This window comes from Choloepus didactylus, chromosome 17, assembly GCF_015220235.1.
Source record: "Choloepus didactylus isolate mChoDid1 chromosome 17, mChoDid1.pri, whole genome shotgun sequence".
Taxonomy (NCBI): Eukaryota; Metazoa; Chordata; class Mammalia; order Pilosa; family Megalonychidae; genus Choloepus; species Choloepus didactylus.
The window spans coordinates 19,680,186-19,700,945 of NC_051323.1; the positions used below are offsets into that span (position 1 = coordinate 19,680,186).

The 20,760-nt window shown below is 37.2% G+C and overlaps 1 protein-coding gene across 4 annotated transcripts in view; it reads left to right on the plus strand.

Moving 5' to 3' along the window:
* The window catches only part of EXOC6B (exocyst complex component 6B), a 702,542-nt gene that overhangs the window by 524,603 nt on the left and 157,179 nt on the right, over window positions 1-20,760 (plus strand). For all 4 annotated transcript variants that reach the window (XR_005212435.1, XM_037807499.1, XM_037807500.1 and 1 more), the window contains one exon: window positions 6,744-6,817. Coding sequence is in view for 3 of the 4 variants with exons in the window: in XM_037807499.1 (XP_037663427.1) it covers window positions 6,744-6,817 (74 nt within the window). In the remaining variant the exon portion in view is untranslated. The remainder of the gene's footprint in view (window positions 1-6,743; window positions 6,818-20,760) is intronic.

The window sequence follows — 20,760 nt, forward strand, 5'->3', positions numbered from 1 at the left end:
TATCATTTGAATGATTTCTCTCTGCCTGTGCTATCTCCACCCTTGTCTGGGTTCAAGTGCTGGGAACTGAAAATGGCTGAGGCTTTCTCCACTGAGCTGAAAGAGGGACAGAAAGCCCCCTTCAGGGCCAGTCCACAGCCACCCTCCAGCTCTCCAAGTTCAGTCATCACCCAAAGCCTCTGTTTGCTTGTTGGGGATTCATAGCTTTTATAGAGCAGTCCACGTCTGGAGCTCAGCTGAGCTGTATTTATTTGCTTGGAGAGAGCTGCTCTCCAGCACTATGAGGCTTTGCAGCTCAGGCTGTGGGTGGAGGGGGCTCCTGACTTGGATCCCCAGTTTTTACTTACAGATTTTATGCTGCAATCTTGGGCATTCCTCTCAATTCAGGTTGGTGTATGATGAGTAGACAGTCATGTTTGTCCCCCCACAGTTATTCTGGATTATTTACTAACTGTTCCTGGTTGTTTATTAGTTGTTCTGGGGGGACTAACTGGCTTCCACTCCTCTCTGTGCCACCATCTTAGATCTCTACCAGATAATTTTAAAAGTTTATTTGTAATCTTTTTTCCTTAGCCACCTAAGTGACAGAATTAGTTAATCTTAAGAGCAGACTTCAAGAAGTCTAGAAAGCATTTACAAATTAGTAGAATCTTCCCTTTTTTCTCTTTGGTAACCTCATTTCATTATGATGGGGGGAGTAAGAGAAATGTAAACTAACAGGTTTTTTTTGAGACACTAATATTGTTTATAAAAATGATTACCGCATCTCATAGATTTAAGTGTGCATGAGACTTCAAAGGGCTGTTGGGTATTTGGTGAGTGATTTTCTTTCTCCTTTTGTACCTTCACCAACAATATGCCTTTTTGCACCTTCTTTTAATTTTTTTAAATGAAAATATTTTCTTTATAACCTTCTATGAGTTAGCAATTTCCTCATTAAAATATTTTGCACATTTGAAAATTGGATCTTGGAGTCAAGCCCTGATGACAGCTTAGACTCTGAGAGCCTATACCATGATTAGACCAGGGCAGGGGAGAACCAAGCTCTCTGGAAGTTGGTTTGGTGCTGAGCAGGAACTCTACTCACCTCATCTTCTTTTTCAAGAGGAAGACTTGTCAGCCTCATTGGAACCTTGACTCAGTCCCCAAGTGACATAAGATGGTCAAAGGTAAGGCTTTGTTCTGTTAGTGGAGCAAGCACCTGATATCCTTGCTAATGCTGAGACCACACTGCAAAACTCCAGGCTTTGGAATTTTGGTGCTGGCTTCATTCATTTAGAAACTGTAAACCCACTGCAGATCTTGGAATTCAGATGCAAGCCCGGAAAGAGACTTGTCCATTTTGCCCTGTGTCTATTGGTTCCATTTGGCCACAATTGCTTATATTTCTCTTCTTTTATGATGCCAGAAGAAGGAAGGTTTTCATTGGTTGACAAGGGAAGCTTCTTTTTTTTTTTTAATCTTCATTTTATTGAGATATATTCGCATACCACACAGTCATACAAAACAAATCGTACATTCGATTGTTCACAGTACCATTACATAGTTGTACATTCATCACCTAAATCAATCCCTGACACCTTCATTAGCACACACACAAAAATAACAAGAATAATAATTAAAGTGAAAAAGAGCAATTGAAGTAAAAAAGAACACTGGGTACCTTTGTCTGTTTGTTTGTTTCCTTCCCCTATTTTTCTACTCATCCATGACAAGGGAAGCTTCTTGTGTGTACTTATCAATCATTGGGATTTGCATAGGCATAGTGCAGAAGACTGGGAGGCCTCTTGCACCTCTTGCATGTGCAGATTTTCTCCTCTCTTTCAATCAGGCAGCATTTGGGAACTTGGGTATACAGACCAAACCCAGTTGCCTATAATGCTAAATCTTGAACAAGTTATATCTTTGGTAACTAGAGAAAGTACTACTAAATCCACAGTACTTTTTGTTTGTGTTTGTTTAAAAAACTGTAGAGAGTATCATATCCTCCTTCTGAAATCAAATAAAATCCAAAGCATTTATGTCTGGAAAATTATTTCCAACGACTAGTAGCTGCATAGATTCGAATAATGATTTGTGAACAGTTATTAAAGACAATGATAGGAATTTATGCTCTTTCAAAATATTTCCCATCTAAGTGCTTTTTTAAACATAAAGGGTTTTTATAAGGTCCTGGCCCCACTGTTTTTTTAATTTAATTTTAATGTGATATATTCACATACCATATAATCATCCAAAGTGTACAATCAGTTGTTCACAGTACCATCATATAGGTGTGCATTCATCACCCCAATCTATTTTTTGAACATTTTCCTTGTACCAGAAAAAGTGAAAATAAGAATAAAAAAATAAAAATAAAAATAAACACCCAAATAACCCCCAACACACACCCTATTTTTCATTGTTTTTTTGTCCCCATTTTTCTATTCAACCATCCATACCCTGGATAAAGGGAGTGTGATCCACAAGGCTTTCACAATCACACTGTCACCCCTTGTAAGCTACATTGCTATACAATTGTCTTCAAGAGGCAAGGCTACTGGGTTGCAGCTTGATACTTTCAGGTATTTACTTCTAGCTATTCCAATGCATTAAAACCTAAAAATGGTTATCTGTATAGTGCATAAGAGTGCCTACCAGAGTGACCTCTCGGCTTCATTTGGAATCTCTCAGCCACTGAAACTTTATTTCATTTCATTTTGCATCCCACTTTTGGTCAAGAAGATGTTCTCAGTCCTGTGATGTTGGGTGCAGATTCATACCCGGGAGCCATATCCCGCATTGCCAGGGAGATTTGCACCCCTGGGAGTCAGATCCCATGTAGGGGGAAGGGCAGTGAGTTCACCTGCCGAGTTGGCTTAGCTAGAGAAAGAGACTGGCCCCACTTTTTAAAATAACAACTTGGGTTGTAAGCATTATTGGAATGTTACATGAAATGAAATTCTAAAACAATTTATTAAATTAATTAAAATATAATACAACTATATTATACAACCATTCGCAGAATATTCTTTTAGACATTTCAAACAAAAATGACTATCATAAATGGAAGGAGATAAAATATATAGCATAATTAGCAGCACTGAAGTTTCTATTTACCTTGAGAAGAACATTAATTTATAAATGAATTCTATCATCTGTATAGCCCAAGTGATTAAAGTTCTAAAAGAGTGAAATTCTAAAATGTGCAAATACTTGATGAAGACCATGTTAGTAGAAATTTGATATAATCCACTCTTAATATCTCACAACAGCCATTATTTGTGATAATCACATATGCAGGAGTTGGTTAAATTCAGATGCAGAATTTTTCCAAACCATGCTGCTATTGAAACTGGTTCTTTGAATTGTAGCCACAGCCCTATTTTTGAAAGCCTTGATTGTCAGGTAGTCAGCATAAATAAGCATCCATGCCTGATGGCTGCTAGATTATCCCTATTGCTCCTGCCCGAATCAAGGCTATGCTGCATCATTTGAAGATGAGTCTCCATGTGCCTCTAAGCTATTTATTATGTCCTCTGTAGGTAGGAACTCTACTTGAGTCAGAATGCAGCAATGATCAAGGTGATCTGCTGCCCTACATATATCCAACTCAACAGAATTTCTCTGTGATGCAGAGTTGGAATGCTTGGGAGCTGGCTACACAGTCTTAAATCTCATTATTGGGCATGCACCCTGGGGCTAATAGATGATGCTGATGAAGTCACTTAGGAATCTGGATGTGATGCATATTGAGTTCTCAGGATCTCATTTTATAGACCGAATTTTTATGACACACTTAATCTGCCAGGTTCTCAAAGGACATGGTGACCTTTTAGGTTTGATTTTCCCTTTTATAATCAGGGAATCAATGAATGACAGTTGCATCAAGGTATAGCAAAGAGATTAATTTTCATGTATAGCTTATAGAAATATCTATTTACTATTTATTCAGCTTCATATTTGTATTTTTCTCCTTGTTTTGTGTATATATTTCTTTCCATTAAGATAGTAAACTTTTTAAGGTTAAGGATCAAATCACAGAACCTAACAATTACTCAAAATAGTAGATGCTCAACAAACATTTGTGTTTTAATTAAGTATACAAATAACAGGATTCATTAACTGTATATATTCTTTACTGCCAACAGAAATCTTTGGATTGCAGTAGGCAAGGGGTCCTTACCCTGAATATTAATAAAAGTTTTAGGGAGTTCGTAAGCTTCCTAATAATAAGGTGTTCAATGATTAAGAGAATGGATTCTGGGGTCATGAAATTGGAGTTTGAGCCCCTACTTATTAGTTCTCTGGGCTTGGGCAAATTACTTAACTTTCTTAAGTTTCAGTGTCTTTAACTCAAAAAGAGGATAATGACAGTGCATTCCTTATAGTGCTGCTATGAGGATTAAAAAAAATAACACATTAAAACAGTTGGCAGACTGCCTGGCATATCATAATTGATTATTATAATTAGCATTTTGAGTGAATATGCATTTCTCTAGGAAGACGGTCCATAGTTTTCACTGAATTCTCAGAAGGTCTGTGACCCAACAAAAGTTAAGAAACACTGTTCTATATCCAGGACAAATCATTAGAAGAAATTCACTTACTGTTCTGGATGAATTAGTGAATTGGCACTATAAGTCTTTTTCTAGGCCAAACATTTGAGTGCTTTACTTAGAGAAAGTTGATATGATTATTACCAGTGTATTATTACCAGAATTAGCTATTTTGTAATTGGCTACAGAATAGCAATTTTTGTTATTATAAAAAAATTCAGTACATCCATAAAGTAGATCTCCTTTGACTTTGTGACTCAATATACCCTTAAAAACACAGTTGTTCTTCCAGAGTCAGTTTTTAAAATATATTAAAGATGTTACTAACATCAGAAAGTATAAATGTTTTAAAATATAAGATAAAATGTTCATATGAAATATGACTGGGAGCACTCACTTCATAACGTTAACTGAGGCTGCTACGGAGAGGTAAGATTATGAGATTATGAGTGGGTTTTTTCATTCCTCTTTATATTTTGGAAGCTTTTAAAATGAGTCCATAGCACTTTCATTATCAGATCAAAGGAAATGGAGAAAAATATAGTTGAAAGGAAAACAGTTCCTTTTTCATGTTTGCTTTGCACAGACACACTTGAGTTTTTTTGTTTTTTTTTTATTAGAGAAGTTGAGGATTTACAGAAAAATCATACATAAATTATAGGGTTTCCATATGCCACCTTATTATTAAGACTTTTGCGTTGGTTGATACGTTTGTTGCAATTGGTAAACGCACATCTTTATAATCGTACTATTGACTGTAGTCCATGGTTTACCTTAGGGTTCACTGTGTTGTGCAGTTCCATGGATTTTTTTAAATCTGTATTCTAGTATCATAAATACAACCTGTAATTTCCCCTTTTAACCACATTCAAATGTATAATTCACTACTATTAATTAGGTTCATAATGTTGTGCTACCATCACCACCATCCATTACCAAAATTTTTCCATCATACCAAATAGAAACTCTGTACATTTTAAGCCTTAACTGTCTATTCCCTACTGCCACCCTGTCCCCTGGTAACTTATATTCTAGATTCTAACTCTGAGTTTGCTTATTCTAATTATTTCATATCAAGTGAATTATTTTTGTAGTAGATCAATATTAAATGTCCATCACATTTTGACTTCACAGAGAAAGTTGAAGACATAGTGGCTATCCAGCTTTTGAATTTGCATGTGTGTGTGTGTATGTGTGTTTATATGTGTATATAGGGGCTTAAACAAGACCTTTTGATTTCATAATCAGCAGGGCTCTGGGACAATAAAACTTGACATTCTTAACTGTTACTAGTATTTGTCCCTATAGCCCTGTGCAGTTATCTTCTTGTTAACGATGTAGAAGCCAGAGTCATAAATTGTGCATGTACCCAAGGTGCTGCTGTAAATTGCAAATAGCATTCATGTGATCTCTTTGACCTAAGTCTAAATTAGGGTAGAGTGAAGAGAAGAAGGAGTTTTTGAGAGTGGAATGGAAGTAGAAGTCAAGAACAAAGAATATACCAGGAGGTTGGATTGTGCAAATGTTTCCTACGTTTTTGCAGTGAGGTTTATTAGATGGGCTTTTTCATATCTGCGAACAGTCCTTTGCTCAAAAGCTACGTACTGGATTGGGGCAGCTTCTGCTGCTAGGATGTGTGTGTGTGTGTGTGTGTGTGTGTGTGTGTGTGTGTGTGTGTGTGTTGGCAATACTGCACTCATGAGATAATAAAAATAATCAGTGAGGGAATAATTAATGATGTGGCAGAGAATATTTTTTGATAAATGCTTGGAGAATGAGGTGACAGGCGTGAAATTAGAAAATTCCTTCAGCGATCTAAAATATAAATAGCTTTCGGAACTGAAAAGAGTTTCACAGCTGAAGATTTTATTGTGTTGAGAGGAAAAACTTTTTCTCCTCCCCCCCTCCTTTGCAAGTTGTTTGTCCATTCACAAAACAAATACTCCAAGCCCAGCGCGGCTCATGGGAATAAATTTCAGGTCGAATTAGTACAGTTTCCTTGCTGTCAGGACGCTGGAATTAATGGTGTTTTGATGACACGAATTTTGAAGGGCAAACAAAGAAGCTGAAGGGAGAGAGACATGACTCCTTAGAAGCTTGGTCCTCCTCTCCCCCAGCCTCTCTTGTCTTCCCTGTCATCTGTCTGCCAATCTCCCTGTCCATGGTTAGTTAAAGGCGCTTTTTATCCTCTTTTCTTTCCCACAGAGTTTGCCAGATCCGGCCCGGTGCCTGGGTTCCAGGAGGACACGCTGCAGTTGGCCTTCATCGACTTGAGACAAGTAAGTCTTTGTGTTTTTGTTTTTTGTTTTTCTTTTAAGATGTGTGACTGAAGACCATCAGGTCTTAAGGAAAAGGGGAGGCGAGGGGGATTGGCGTTGGCGATTCACACTGGAGACCTAAGGATTTTTCCCTGTGTTTGAGGCCACCTCTTTTATTTAGCTATCTGAGATCCTTAGCTATGGTGGAGTTAAAGGTTTTGTGGGTAGATGGGAAGACAGGGGTGGGAGGAGGGACCCAAAGAGTAGAGGGACTCAAGTGACCCTCAAGTGATGTGACCCCTTGTGTTGTAGTTGACTTTTGCAAACACAGCAAAAAAATAACTCAGCAAACCATTGCTAAACAGGTGCACTGATGCAGAGACTGCCTGCATGGAGAACTTTTGTTTGCAGATAATGTGGGCAGCAGCATTTAAGAAGAATGAAATATTTTACATTGTGTTGTTGGTTTGGTTTGTTGACTTTTTCCTTCAGCCTTAAGTCTTCCCATCCTTTCCTTTGCAGAATGTTGTCAGCCATGAGTGAGTAAGTGGTCGTTTATGAAGATGATTAGCAAAGATCCTGATCTGTCATACTAACCTAATAGGCAAGCCTATTACAGTGATGCAATGAAAGCTCATATGTAGGCAAACCTGAGTTTTGGCAAGACTGTCTGATAGAAAGAGCAGTTCTATAGGGTTGTTCCTTACAGACTGAAATGGGTGGGTTGGTAGGCCTTGGTGATTTGGATAGAGAGGAGCAGGATGGGCGGGGGCCCAAACAGGGAGAGAGTTAACTGGACTCTGTCATCTCTTCACTCTGAAGATGGATGGGGTTGGATAAAAGTGTGAATGAAGTAAGAATCAATGACTGATGCTTCTCTCCTATTAAAACAATCTTTTTTTTTTTTTGTCTGTTTTAAAAAAGGGGGCTGGCTTTGTTTCTCCTGCCATAATGATGCAGTGCCTCTTGTTTTCAGAGCTGACATAGTTTGCATTCTGAAAACTTTTAGATGCCCGGGTATTTCTTAAAGCTGTAGGACCCCTTGTATCGATAGTCTCCTTACCACTGTGACTTGATTCATGCGGGAACAGCTTTTAACCCATAATGGATGGCCTGAGCTACCCCTGAATCCTTGTGGATGGGTGGTGTAATCTGTCATCTGATGACAATTCTGGAAAGCCCTGTTAAGCAGAAAACAGAAAATTGTGTCTCTACAGACTCGCCAAAGTTTGAGGATTCAGTCCGCGTCCCAGAAACGTGTGTCCACTTAATATTTGGGGCCGGGATGGGAGTTCTCTTACAGATAAGGGCTTTCCCAGCATGGTCACAAGTAGAACTGAGTATCTCTTCCTACATTTCAGACCTTCCACCTGTGGTTTCAGCAACTCAGCTGAAACATTCAAGTTTTAACCCCCTGACTGGTCCAAAGTCTGGGTTTTTGCTTTAGGGTTTTGTGGGGTGATGTCTGTTGAATTCTTTTCTCCTGTGGCTTCTCAGAAACTTCTAAGTCAATTGGCTTTTCCTGGAAGGCAGAAATTAAATTTCATTGGTGTAACACATCCAAGGAAAAATTTTCCCTTCTCACTATGAGAAGGAAGTCTGGTTATTTTCTCTAGTTTGTGGTTTTAGTCCCTATGGAAAGCAACTAATGTTCACAGAAAATGTTAACTGAGGGTGTAAGTTAGAAAACACAGCCAAAATAAGGTGGTTCTGAGCTAGGGATGAATGCCCAGTACTTGTGAACTCTCACTGCACACATTATCCTTAAGTTCCTAGTTTCTATTACATTTCTGTTCCCAGAGTTTCTTTCATGTTTTAGTAATAGAAACCAAACTCCAAAATTTTACTAATAATGAAAGAGTATGCCCCTTCCTATTGAATCCTTCACTTAATATCTACTTAGGTCTGTTTCTGTTAAAACAGCTCAAAGGGATCATTTTTCCAACCTTTTTGAAACTTTCCCAGCTCTCAGGCTATGGCTCATAATTTTAGCAACCCCCAAGTAGGTTGAATCATTTAGAGAGAAATGATCCTTCCACATGTTATGCTAAAAATATTTGATTCTTTGCAGTTGATTTTAGGTATTCTCAGAACTTACTTAAGTGGCATCTTTTTAAAGGGAGACTTTTTTCTGAGCTGTAGAAATGTTCAAACTATAAACAGAAAGCCTGAGGGTATGTTTCCAGAGGAGATCTGTTGACCTCAAATGAGACATGAGGAAATGCCCTTGAATGTGTGTCCTAGAATAGAATCCTAACATAGAATTAATGAATTTCAGGTTTGTAGGCTAATCTTAGAAATCATGTAGTGTACCTTTGGGTTGATGCTTAAATCCTTGTGAAGCACTCTAGGTTATGCTTGAATATCCCTCCTGAGGAGAACTCACTACCCTAAAGCAGCAAGTTCCATCTGAGGACAATTTGATTATTAGAAAGATACTTCTTAAGTTGATTGAAATCGATCTCATTTTAATTCTTTATGTTTTGTTAGTGCATCTCTAATTGGGGGATGAGTACAGGCTTTCTATTCCTGATTTACCAAGCTTCTTATCTACTGGGATAGCCTTTTCCACATGTAGCATTGTTACCTTTCCCCTGTCTAGACCTTATATAGTTGATTTTATGGACCAAAATTGGAGATTGTGCTCTTATTGGTCCATATTTTTCTTTTAGACATATTAAAACAAGATAGATTTTATCATCTGACCTGTCTAAACCTTTTTAGATCCTAATTCCGTTATCCAGCTTATTAAATGATTTGCTTGTTATGCCCTTTATGAATCAAAGATAGAAATATTAAAAAGGAATGGCAGAAATTAAAGGGAGAAGTTAATGTTAAAGCAAATTATAGGGAACGCGCCCAGGTCAGAAGGGGATCTGTCCCCATTACAGTGCAGCAAGGATATTCTTTTACTGTCATTGAGTGCATTTGCTCACTGGTTTATGAGTATATTCATTCTGATCATACTTTCATGTTCTCTTGCTTTAGAGTGTTTTTCAGACACTATCAATTGAATGATAATTTTTTAAATATTCAAAACATGGAATAACGAAATCATTTCTGAATAGACTGTAATAGCAGAGTGTCATTTAAAAGCAATCGGATTTCATAAGGAAGCAAATTAGATATGGATATTAAAACTATCCTTTCTCACCTGTCCTGCCCAATCTTAATTTCCTACTTCCTAAGGAAAAAGAGTGAAATGACATTTTGAATGAGTAAGCTTTCATGATATTTTACATTTGTATAGCACTTCAAAGTTAAAGTACATTTATATACATAGCTCATTTGTCAAATTTCTGGGTTTAGAAAACCTGTTATTAAAAATAATGTGAATTAGGCAGTACAAATCAAAATCTTCTTCTCTGACATTCTTTACCCTCTATATCTGCAAGTCCATACAAGTAGAATTGCAGTACCAAGTCATGTGTTTGTACATCTGAAATATGTGTCTATTTCTATCAAAATTAAAATTTGGATTAATACTGAATTTTGAGAAGGGCTTAGTAACAATCTTGAAGTGACATGTACACTCCAAGTACTAATAATTACTGGTTTTTAATGGTTCATATCAGGAATTACAAATACACAGCCAATGGTAGGTTCTTAGTAGTTATTTGATTATTTAACAGTACTGTGGTTTGTGTTTCCTTCCAAGGTTAAACATTAAGTAGATAATGCTGAGGAACACCACAATTTGGACTTCAGTTGATTTCATTTCAGTTTATTTTATCAAACTCTGCATGACTCCTTTGTACAAAGCTCTACCTAGGGGCTGTAGGAATACACAAATGCATATAATACAGTCTCTGTCCTTCAAGAGTGATCAGCAAATAATTGATTCTAATATAAAGCATACTGCTGTAAGTATTATGTTAGAGGGAGGAAGCATTGTGTATGTTTCAATTATTTCAGCAGCTTTTGCTGCATAACAGATCACCCCAAAACTTGTTGGCTTAAAACAAGAACCGTTTATTTAGCTCAAGATTCTACAGATTGGCAAATTAGGCTGTGTTCAGCTGAGCTGAACTGTACTTTGAGGTCAGCTACTACATTGGCTGGTGAGTAAGTGGTCTAGGATGCCTCAGCTACACTAACTCTTCTCTGTTCCACATGATCTCTCATCCACCAGCAGCCTATCTCAGGCTTGTTCACATGACGTCTTGTCAAGGTTCCAAGACAGCGAGAGGAAATGTGCAAACCCCTTGAGGCCTAGACTTTGGAACTTGCAAATTATCACTTCTACCATATAATGTTGGCCAGAGCTAGTCACAAGGCCAGCCCAAATTCAAAGAATGGGAGGACAGACTCCAGCTTATACTCCAGTTGGAAAAAAGACTTATAATAACACAGTGCAATTAGAAAATTATACGGTACCAAGTCAGGATCCAGATTATATCTACAAATGCAAAATGAGGCTCTGAAGTGAAGAAGTCTTTGTGGTCCTGAGTAGTTTTAAAATATTTCATGGAAAAAGTGAAGAGTTAGGCTGACAGAAAGTTGGCATTGATGAGAGAAGACATTTCAGGCATAGAAAACAGCAGACTTAAGTTTTGTTTAAAAGCAAGAGTATGTATGTATGTGTTGGTTTAACTAGGATCTAGACTATTTTTTTTCCCCTTTGAGTATTAGGTTATTTTCTTTAAAACCTTGTTGCTTAATTTCTCTTCTCTCCTTATTTTTGTTGTTCAGTTTCCTCTCGGACCTCTTTTTTTTTTTTTTAATTAAATTCAGTTTTATTGAAATATGTTCACATACCATACAGTCATCCATGGTGTACTATCAACTGTTCACAGTACTATCATATGGTTACGGATTCATCACCACAATCTATTTCTGAACATCTTCCTTACATCAGAAAGAATCAGAATAAGAATAAAAAATAAAAGTAGAAAAGAACACCCAAATCGTCCCCCCTCATCCCACCCCATTTTCCATTTAGTTTTTGTCTCCGTTTTTCTCCTCATCCATCCATGCAATAGATAAAGGGAGTGCGATCCACAGGGTTTTAAGTCACACTGTTGGACCTCTTTAATGTCTCAGCCTTTCCTTATCAAATGCTGTTTATTTACGACTACCCCAAACTTTTCACAGTTCTATTATTCACATTCATTAGGGGATTTTAACTTCCTCAGATACTTTTTATATTATTTTTATTTATTTAATTTGCAACGTGTTGCATGCTTGACCAACAGGAACAGGTTTGAGGATATTCTTCTCTTTAGTATTGTCACATTGTTTTCTGTTTCTTGGCTCCAACCATTATTTACTTCCGATGTACTTAAGTTTTTATAAAACTGAATGAACTAGGTTTTGACGTTGCATCAGATCTCCTGAATGGGGTTTGTTGGCAACAACTCTTATGCAGCAAAGCCGTCCCAAGATATCTAGAGCTTTTTTTAGATTGAGCTGGTGACATTCCCTCTAGGCCAGTTATTCCCCAATTTCTAAACCTACAGTCTAAAGTAAACACAGTGCATTTCCATTGCAGATATTTAACCTGCCTTAAAAACAGCCATAGGACCTAAGAGAAAAAACTGTGTATTTCTTTTGGAAAGCTGAACAAATTCTGATGCTATTCTTTTAGAGGTACAGAGGTAGGGAAATCTGAGAACAACTCAAGAAGCAACCTATGTAGAACCGCCCGTCCTATTTCCCATCCTATCTTGATCCTATTCAATAAAATTTTGATTTTCAAATCAAACCATCTTCCCTTCTCTTTTGCTCTGCCTGAAGTCACTTTATAAGAACATTCCCTCTTTGGTTGACTGCTTTTGACTCATATGGAAAAATTTTAACGTTTTAAAAAAATCATTTGTATTCCACCATCAGTAGAAAACCCATATATATCAAAAACTGATTTTGTCTGAATAGCACATATAAAAAATTGTATACATTCAGTAGGATTTCTTTTTTAATGTATCTCCCTAAAGTCTAAACTACCTCCTAATTAGGAGACTAGATAGGAAGTGGCACTGGTGAGGTGGGTGGGGGGGGGCAGTTTCACATCTTAAAAGGCCTCAGGTGTCAGTCTTCTCTTTTTACATCACAACTGGTAGACTGTATTTAATAGGAAGAGAGCCTTCTTCCACATACACTTCTTAATATTGGTCCTTAACCTGCTGGGAGGTGACTTGGGTCCTTTAGGGTGGCCTGTGGTTTTCTCAAATATTTACTGACCACTTGTCAAGGAGTCATGGAGGAAAAAGAAGAAGTGCTCATTTGAAATATTGTCTGACATTTAGATTGTATGTGATCTTGAATAGTGACTTGTAAAACTGGGAGTCATCTGAACCAGAGTCAGAAATCAAATAGCTTAATAACTCATGGAGTTGGAAGATGGCTGATGTGGATGGTGGGGATTGGAAGGAATGGTTTAAGCCATTAAGCACATTATTTTGCAAGATTATCTGCCCCACCAATACAGTAGCAAGTATATGTAGCGAGGGCAGATAAGAAATGAAGTTCAGAGTAATCATATCTCAAAGGCATTTTGGATATGAATAGGATGTAGTAGTACATCAGACCACCTATACAGATTTCTTTTCCATTACAAAGCTGTTAAAAGTACCTGCAGACCAAATTCCATGTCTTCATGCAGGTACCGCAAGCACTTGGATATAGACCTCCCTAATAAGGAAGTATTCATTCATTCATTCAACAGAATGCTTAGCACTGTCATAGGCAGTGTGTATAGTGCAGTGACTAGAACATGGTCTCTCCCCTTGTGGAGCTTACATTCTGTGTGTTACTCGTGCCTATAAATTAGACCTTTTCGACATTCTGCTCTTCCCAGAATTTCTCTTTGGAATGCCCTGGTGCTTTCAGTGATGTCCTTCCATCTAGATGTTTAATTTTTATGTATTGATTATATATTGGTCAGTTTTAGAGACAGCTTCAGAGTTTTCTGGCAAGATCTCCCAGAGCAAGGCCAAGTCTGCCATACAATGATAACACAGGCTTTCAGAATATAACTTTTAGTTTTAGTTTGGCAGTCTGGCAGAAATTGGATGGCAACTTGAAGTACTTCAATGAGTGGTCCTTTGGCTTTTGGAATCAGTTTTCTGGTTTGCCCAGGTTGTTTTGACAGATTTTCACTGGATACCCATAACCTTCAGGGTGATACCTCCAACGTTAAAGGAAGCTCCATCAGCAAATAACTCATTTTCCCAAGCAGGAAAGAGCTAACATCTTCTGGACATGAATCTGTTAAAAAAAAAAAAAAAATAGAAATGGGAACATTTCTGAGAATAGATCCCACTGAACTAGAGTCTTTGACCTGAACTATATAATATATAAGCCAAGGATGGGTTAACGAACGTACACAAGGATGGGGCAAAGGCAAATAAGACTTTCAGCTATTTGGGTGCTACAAGAGCCTCTGCAGCCAGATATATCTCCTTGCCTTGCTTGGGACATTAGTAACCAGAGTCATCAGGGACAATTTATGGAAGGAATTGTGAATAATATGTAACAAATTCTGGGATTTGCTGAATGTCTTAGCTGATTGGAGGAGAACTCTGACATTTTGTCTCATGTCATACCAGCCTCTTAACTGGGGAGGAGATGAGCTCAGAAATCCTACCTCAGGGCCTTTTCTGATTTAATACAGAATTCATTTTTTTCCAAACCAGGATCTCCTGCCAAGCAGAGCACCATTCTTTGGTACAGAAAATAATATATGTCTTTAAGTCCTAGGAAACAAACCAGGCATTTAATGAATCAGATAGCATCAGTGCATGTTTGGAAGGCCATTTTCTATTCACTACCCCCCACCCCCAACTAGGGATAATTAGCACTTAAGAGGTCTAATTTCTTAAAGTCCTTATAGAGATTTTCCAAGAGGTTAAGATTCAGCTGAGGGAACAAATTATAGTGGCAGATGGTAACCACAGTGAGGCCATAGTAATCTCATAAGAGGTAGACTCCCCAATGATTTGTTAAATAGAGAATATTGGGATCCTAAAGGGAAAGAACTGAGGAACTTCACTGTATATTTTATTTTCCAGGGAGAGGAGGCACACCCACTTGTTAGGAGTGTTGGCCCCAGACACTTGGTTCTTTGTACAGTCGTGCTTGGACGGGAGTAGCTTCTGGGTCTCTCTACAGGCCCTTGCCCTAGGCAGTTGGTGTGTCTGGAAATGCTAGCTCATGAATAACAGGCACAGGGGGCCCTGTTGGGCACTTAAACTGTATAGATGGTGGATATGTAAAGAAAAGAAGTGGGTAAAAATCCTTCAGTTAGAAGCAGTCAAGAGCAACCTTTTGGGTAGCAGAAGACGTAACACCAGGCCTTTGTATATTTACCCATGAACAATTCATTGGGTTTGGCTTTTCGACTAATGGATCTCCCCAACTAACATTATCCATTGTTACTGTCGACCCATATTGGCACCGTCTTATGTTAGATGGGGAGTCTAACCTAAAGTTTGATGGACAGAGTTGTCCAGAACTTCCTACCTAAACCTACTTCAACACACAGCATCAATACACATGCCTACAAACCTGGAACTTCAAGTTTCTGAGATAATACTATCTTCTGGAGTCTCAACGAAAGAATCACCAATGAATTTCCGTGGAAGTAGCAGTGGTATCAAGGCTGTTACGGTAGTGCTGGGTTAAAGAAAGCTTACTGTGTTCTGGGCATTAATCTCAGTTCCATTAACTGCACCACCTAGCATCCTACTAGAGGACTCTGATAGGCTAAGGAAAGAGCAGCAGAGCCAGGACTTGGAACCAATTTCTAACTGTTGCATTCTACTCGTAGCCGCTGGAGGGCAGCAGAGAGTGACAACCAAGGGCCCAGATTTAGAGAATGTGGTATGTGTAAGAAGCCAAGCCCCCTTAGTTGTAAGAGAATTAGCTACCTGGGAGGCACAATCACAAGGATGAGTCCTGGAGGAAAGGGACCAAAAAGAGCATCTAGAACTTTGATCTAGAGGTTAAAGCTCTCCTTCTAGACAAGCTCAGTAACCGGGAACGGGGAAAGGAATAAGGAAAAACTAGCCGGGAAAGGGGAATCACACAGCATCAATGAAGGCAAAGAAACAAAAGGACAGTCCTAAAGGGGCAAGCAAACATGGAATAGGAACTGACATGGAAGAAAGATCTGCAATAGGGGACAAGCCAGAGTGAGTGCGTTGAGGAGGCAAAGGTAGAATCGGGAGACCTTGATTCTCTAAGGCAGTGGTACTCAAGAAGGAGCCTTTTGTTGGGTGTATGCCAGTGGGGGGGAGCTACAAAGGGAGCAATTTCACATGCAAAAACAGTCATATCTACGGAATTCTCACCTCCTAAAATAGCTCCTCCTTGACTAGCCAGGATCATTTCTTTCTTGGTCTTTCTTAATTTCAAAAGCAAAATAACTCGTTGAGAATGGGGGAAGGGGGAGGGAGAAGGGGAGAGAGAGCGAGGGTGATATTTTATGATATTCCAAAATGTGACTAAGGGATTGTTACATGTGAAATGAAAGTGAACTTGGGCATGAAGCCCTTCTGGATAGCACTGGTGTGAAAGGACAGCTCACTTCCCTAGGATAACTTTTGATATTCCCTTTCCTTATTTTACTCTGTAGTACTTGCTAAGAATATCCAGTGGAAAAGAAGAACTGACTCTGGTGACTAGTTATATAGACAAAATCCCAATCAATCTAGGGAGTCAGGATCTGTTCCCAGTAGGTTTGCGGAGAGCTGTGTTTGGAATCTCTTCTAAATAATTGCTGAGCGCTCAGCAGTTTTCCAATCCCCTTAGGTAGGGAGAGAAAACTCTTGTTGAACTATTAAACTTATGATGTCTCCCCTCTTTTCCTCAACCCCTTAAACAGCAGGAAAATGGGGCTTCTCTAACTACAAATTCCAGGAGCCCTCCCTCTACTTGTGGCAGGAATTGGGCAGAGCTGGGTTACTAGCTGTGATGTTTGGCAAATTATTTGACCTCTCTAAAATGTAGTTTCCTTGGCTATAAATATTAACTGTATTTAATACTGGAAGCATTAAATAAGACAATGTAATCGTGATGCTTGATATTTGGAAAGCATATAATAAATGATACTAGCTATTCTGGTTATTGTATGCTGTGGAGGCCTACTTGAGAACTGCATGTACGTGAGGATAATACCCAAGTGCAAGGTAGGAGACCTGGCATGATTTCTTAACTCTTTCTGATTGATCACATGACTTAGGGTACTTGTGCTTTTGCCTGCTGACTCCTAATGGGGTTCCTACTGTCTCTCAGGGAGTTAGGAATTGAGAATAGTAACTCTTAAGTATTCTGAGCTCTTCACTGATATATTGGCTTAGAGATGACCAAACAGAAAATAATTCATGAGCTAAGTTTTCATGTCTAACCAAATTAGCAGTAGTTGTTTGCTTTACTTTTCCATAAAAATGTTTATTTATGAAAAAATTATAGTATATTAAAACATTTTAAGATGAAAAATAAAGCCTAACTAAATCTATTGTCTTTGTATTTTGTGGGCCCTTTCTGGTCTTTTTCTATATGCTTGCTTGTAATACCTGTATATACCATTTTATATTCAATTTTTTCATTTAATACATCTTAAAAATTTTTAGACATATATTAAATCAATTTTATTCAGGTATAATTTACATGCAATAAAATAAACCTATTTTAAATGTACATGAGTTCTGGCAAATATATTCATCTTTCTACCCATCACCACCACTACCAAGACCATTTCAATCATCCCAATAAACTCCCTTGTACAGCATCTTTGTAGACAGTCCCCAAGCAACCACTGGTCTCTCTAACTATAGATTAGTTTACATTTTCTCAAATTTTATACAAAAGGAATCAAATAATGGGTATCCTTTTGTGTCTGGCTTCTTTCATTCAGCATACAGTTTTTGAAATTTTTCCATGGTGGTGTGTGTATCAATAATCCGTTCCTTTTTGTTGATGAATTGTATTTCTTTATATGGCTATATCACAATTTGTTTATCCATTCAGTTGTTGATATTTATGAACATTTGGTTGTTTCTAGTTTGGGGCTATTATGAATAAGGCTGCTATGAGCATTCCTGTGCAAGTGTTTGTGTAGGCATGTTTTTCTCTTGGGTGACACTAGAAATGGAATTATTGGGTCTACGATAAGAATGTTTAATTTTATTTTTAAAACTGTGAAACTGTTTTCCAAAGTGGTTACACCATTTTCCATTCCTACCTGCAGTGTAAAAAAAACTCCAGTTGTTCTATATTGTCTTCAGCATTTGGTGTTATAATCTTATCTATTTGTGGATCGAGGCATAATTTATATACAGTAAAATTCATGCATCTTAGGTATACAGTTCCATAAATTTTTACAAACTTAAAAACTGTTACCACTACAAATGTTTCCAAAAAATTCCTTCATGCCTCTGCAGTCTCCTCCCCCAACTCCCAGTCTCTCAATGACTGCTCTGATGCTATAGTTTTGTCTTTGCAAATGCCATATAAATGGAATCATACTTTTAATTTTTGCTTCTTTCACTTAGCATAGTGTTTTTGAGATTCATCCATATTCTTGCATATATTAGTAGTTCATTCCTTTTTTTATTGTGGTAACATATATAACATAAAATTTGTCATTTTAACCATTTTTAAATGTACAATTCAGTGGCATTAATTACATTTACTTCGTTATACTTCAACACACCACCCATTACTGAAAGTTTCTTGTCACCCCAAATGGAAACTCTGTACCAGTTAATCAAAAACTCCCCATTACCCTGCTCCTCAGCCCCTGGTAAACTGTAATCTACTTTCTGTCTCTATGTATTTGCTTATTCTAGATATTTCATATAGGTGGAATCACACAATATTTGTCCTTTTGTGTCTGACTTATTTCACTAAGCATAATGTTTTCCAGGTTCATGCCTGTTGCAGTATGTATCACAACCCCATTCCTTTTTATGGCTGAATAAAATTCCGCTGTATGTTATACCGTCATTTGTTTATCCATTCATCAGTTAATGGATGCTTGGGCTGTTTCCTCTTTGACAGTTGTGAGTAATGCTGATATGATATGCACAGATTTTTATGTGGATATATGTTTTCATTCCCTAGAGTAAATATTCAGGAATAGGATTGCTGAGTCATATAGGAAGTGTATGTTTAACTTTATAAAAAACTGTCAAACTGTTTTCCAAAGTGACTTTACCAGCTTGCATTCCCATCGGCAATGTATGAAAGTTGCAGTTGCTCTACACCCTTGGGAGCATTTGATACTGAAACTTTTTTTTTTTTTGAGCCATTCGAATAGGTGTGTAGAGGGATCTCACAATGATTTTAATTTGGATTTCCCTAATGGCTGGTGATTCTGAGAATCATTTCATACACTTATTTAGCATCTGCATCTCTTCTTTTGTGAAGTGCTTGCTCAAGTCTTTTGTCCATTTTTGAAATAATTATTATTGAGTTGTATAAGTTTTTTGTATGTATTCTGGTTGACAGTCCGTTGTCAGATACGTGTTTGGCAATTTTCCCAGTCTGTGGCTTGTCTTTTCATTTTCTTACCAGTATCTTTAGGAAGGCTTGAGTTTGTTTTAATAATGTCCAATGAATCAGTTTTTCCTCTCATGACTTATTTTCTGTGTATTCTATCTAAGAAAACTTTTCCTAATCCAAAGTCAAAAATATTTTCTCCTAGGAGTTTTATAGTGTTAGGTTTTACATTTAGGCCTATAATGATACTTTGAGTTAATTTTTAAGTATGATGTGAAATATGGGTTGGGGTTCATATTTTTGCATAGAATGTCGAATTGTTCTAGCACCATTTGTTGAAAACACTATGCTTTCTCCATTGATTTGCCTTGACACTTTTGTCAAAAATCAGTTGAGCACATATATGTGAGTCTATTTTTAGACTCTACATTCTGTTCTGTTGATCTATATAGCTGTCATTTTGCTAATCTTGATCATTGTAGTATCTTGAAATCAGGTGGTATGCATCCTCCACCTTTGTTCTTTTTCAAAATCATTTTGTTTATTCTAAGCCCTTAACATATATAGTTTAGAATCAGCTTGTCAATTTCTACAAAACAAGCTTGCTGGAATTTTGATTTAGGATCAACTGGGGAGAATTGACTTTATGATAATATTGAATCTTTCTATCCAGGAACACAATCTGTTCTCCATCTGTTTATGTTCTTTGATTTCTCTCATAATGCTTTGCAGTTTTCAGCAAATCTTGCACATATTTTGTTAGATTTATTCCAAAATGTTTCCTGTTCATTTTATTAATATTCTATTAATTTCATTTTTAATTGCTCATTGCTACTATGTAGAATTACATTTGATTTTAGTATTTGTCAATCTGAAATTTGCTGAACTCGTGTATTAGATGTAGCAGTTTTTTTAATAGATTCCTTGAGATTTTCTAGACATATGATAAAGCCTTTCTAATCTAGATGCATTTTTTTCTTCCCTTATTGCACTGGGAGCTCCACTACAATGTTAAATAGAAGGTTTGTTTGCCTTGTTCCTAATCTAAGGGCAGAAGTAGTCAGTCTTTCACCATTAAATATGATGATAGGTATAGGTTTTTTATGCCTTTTATTAGTTGAGGAAGTTTCTTTTAATTCCTAATTTGCTTAGAGTTTTTATTATGAATGGTCTAGCAACTTTACATCACATCAATTTATTAGCCATTTGTATTTTTAAATTTATGCATTGTTTCTAATATTTTGTTTTTATATTTAAATTGTAATGTATGTATTCATATCTGAAATCTTTTTAATCTGAATTACTCCTTAAGGAAGTCTCTTTATTCAAGAATTATAAACAGTTTTATGGATTTTATAATGTATTGCTGCTGATTCCTATCACAAAGGGTTATACCAATTTAAAGTATTCTTGGCAGTGTATTCATGCACTAATTTTACAGTCGCCTTTCCAATATTAGTCTTATAATTTTAAGTTTTTTGGTTAATTTGATAGGTATAAGAGAGTACCCTTATATTTTTTAT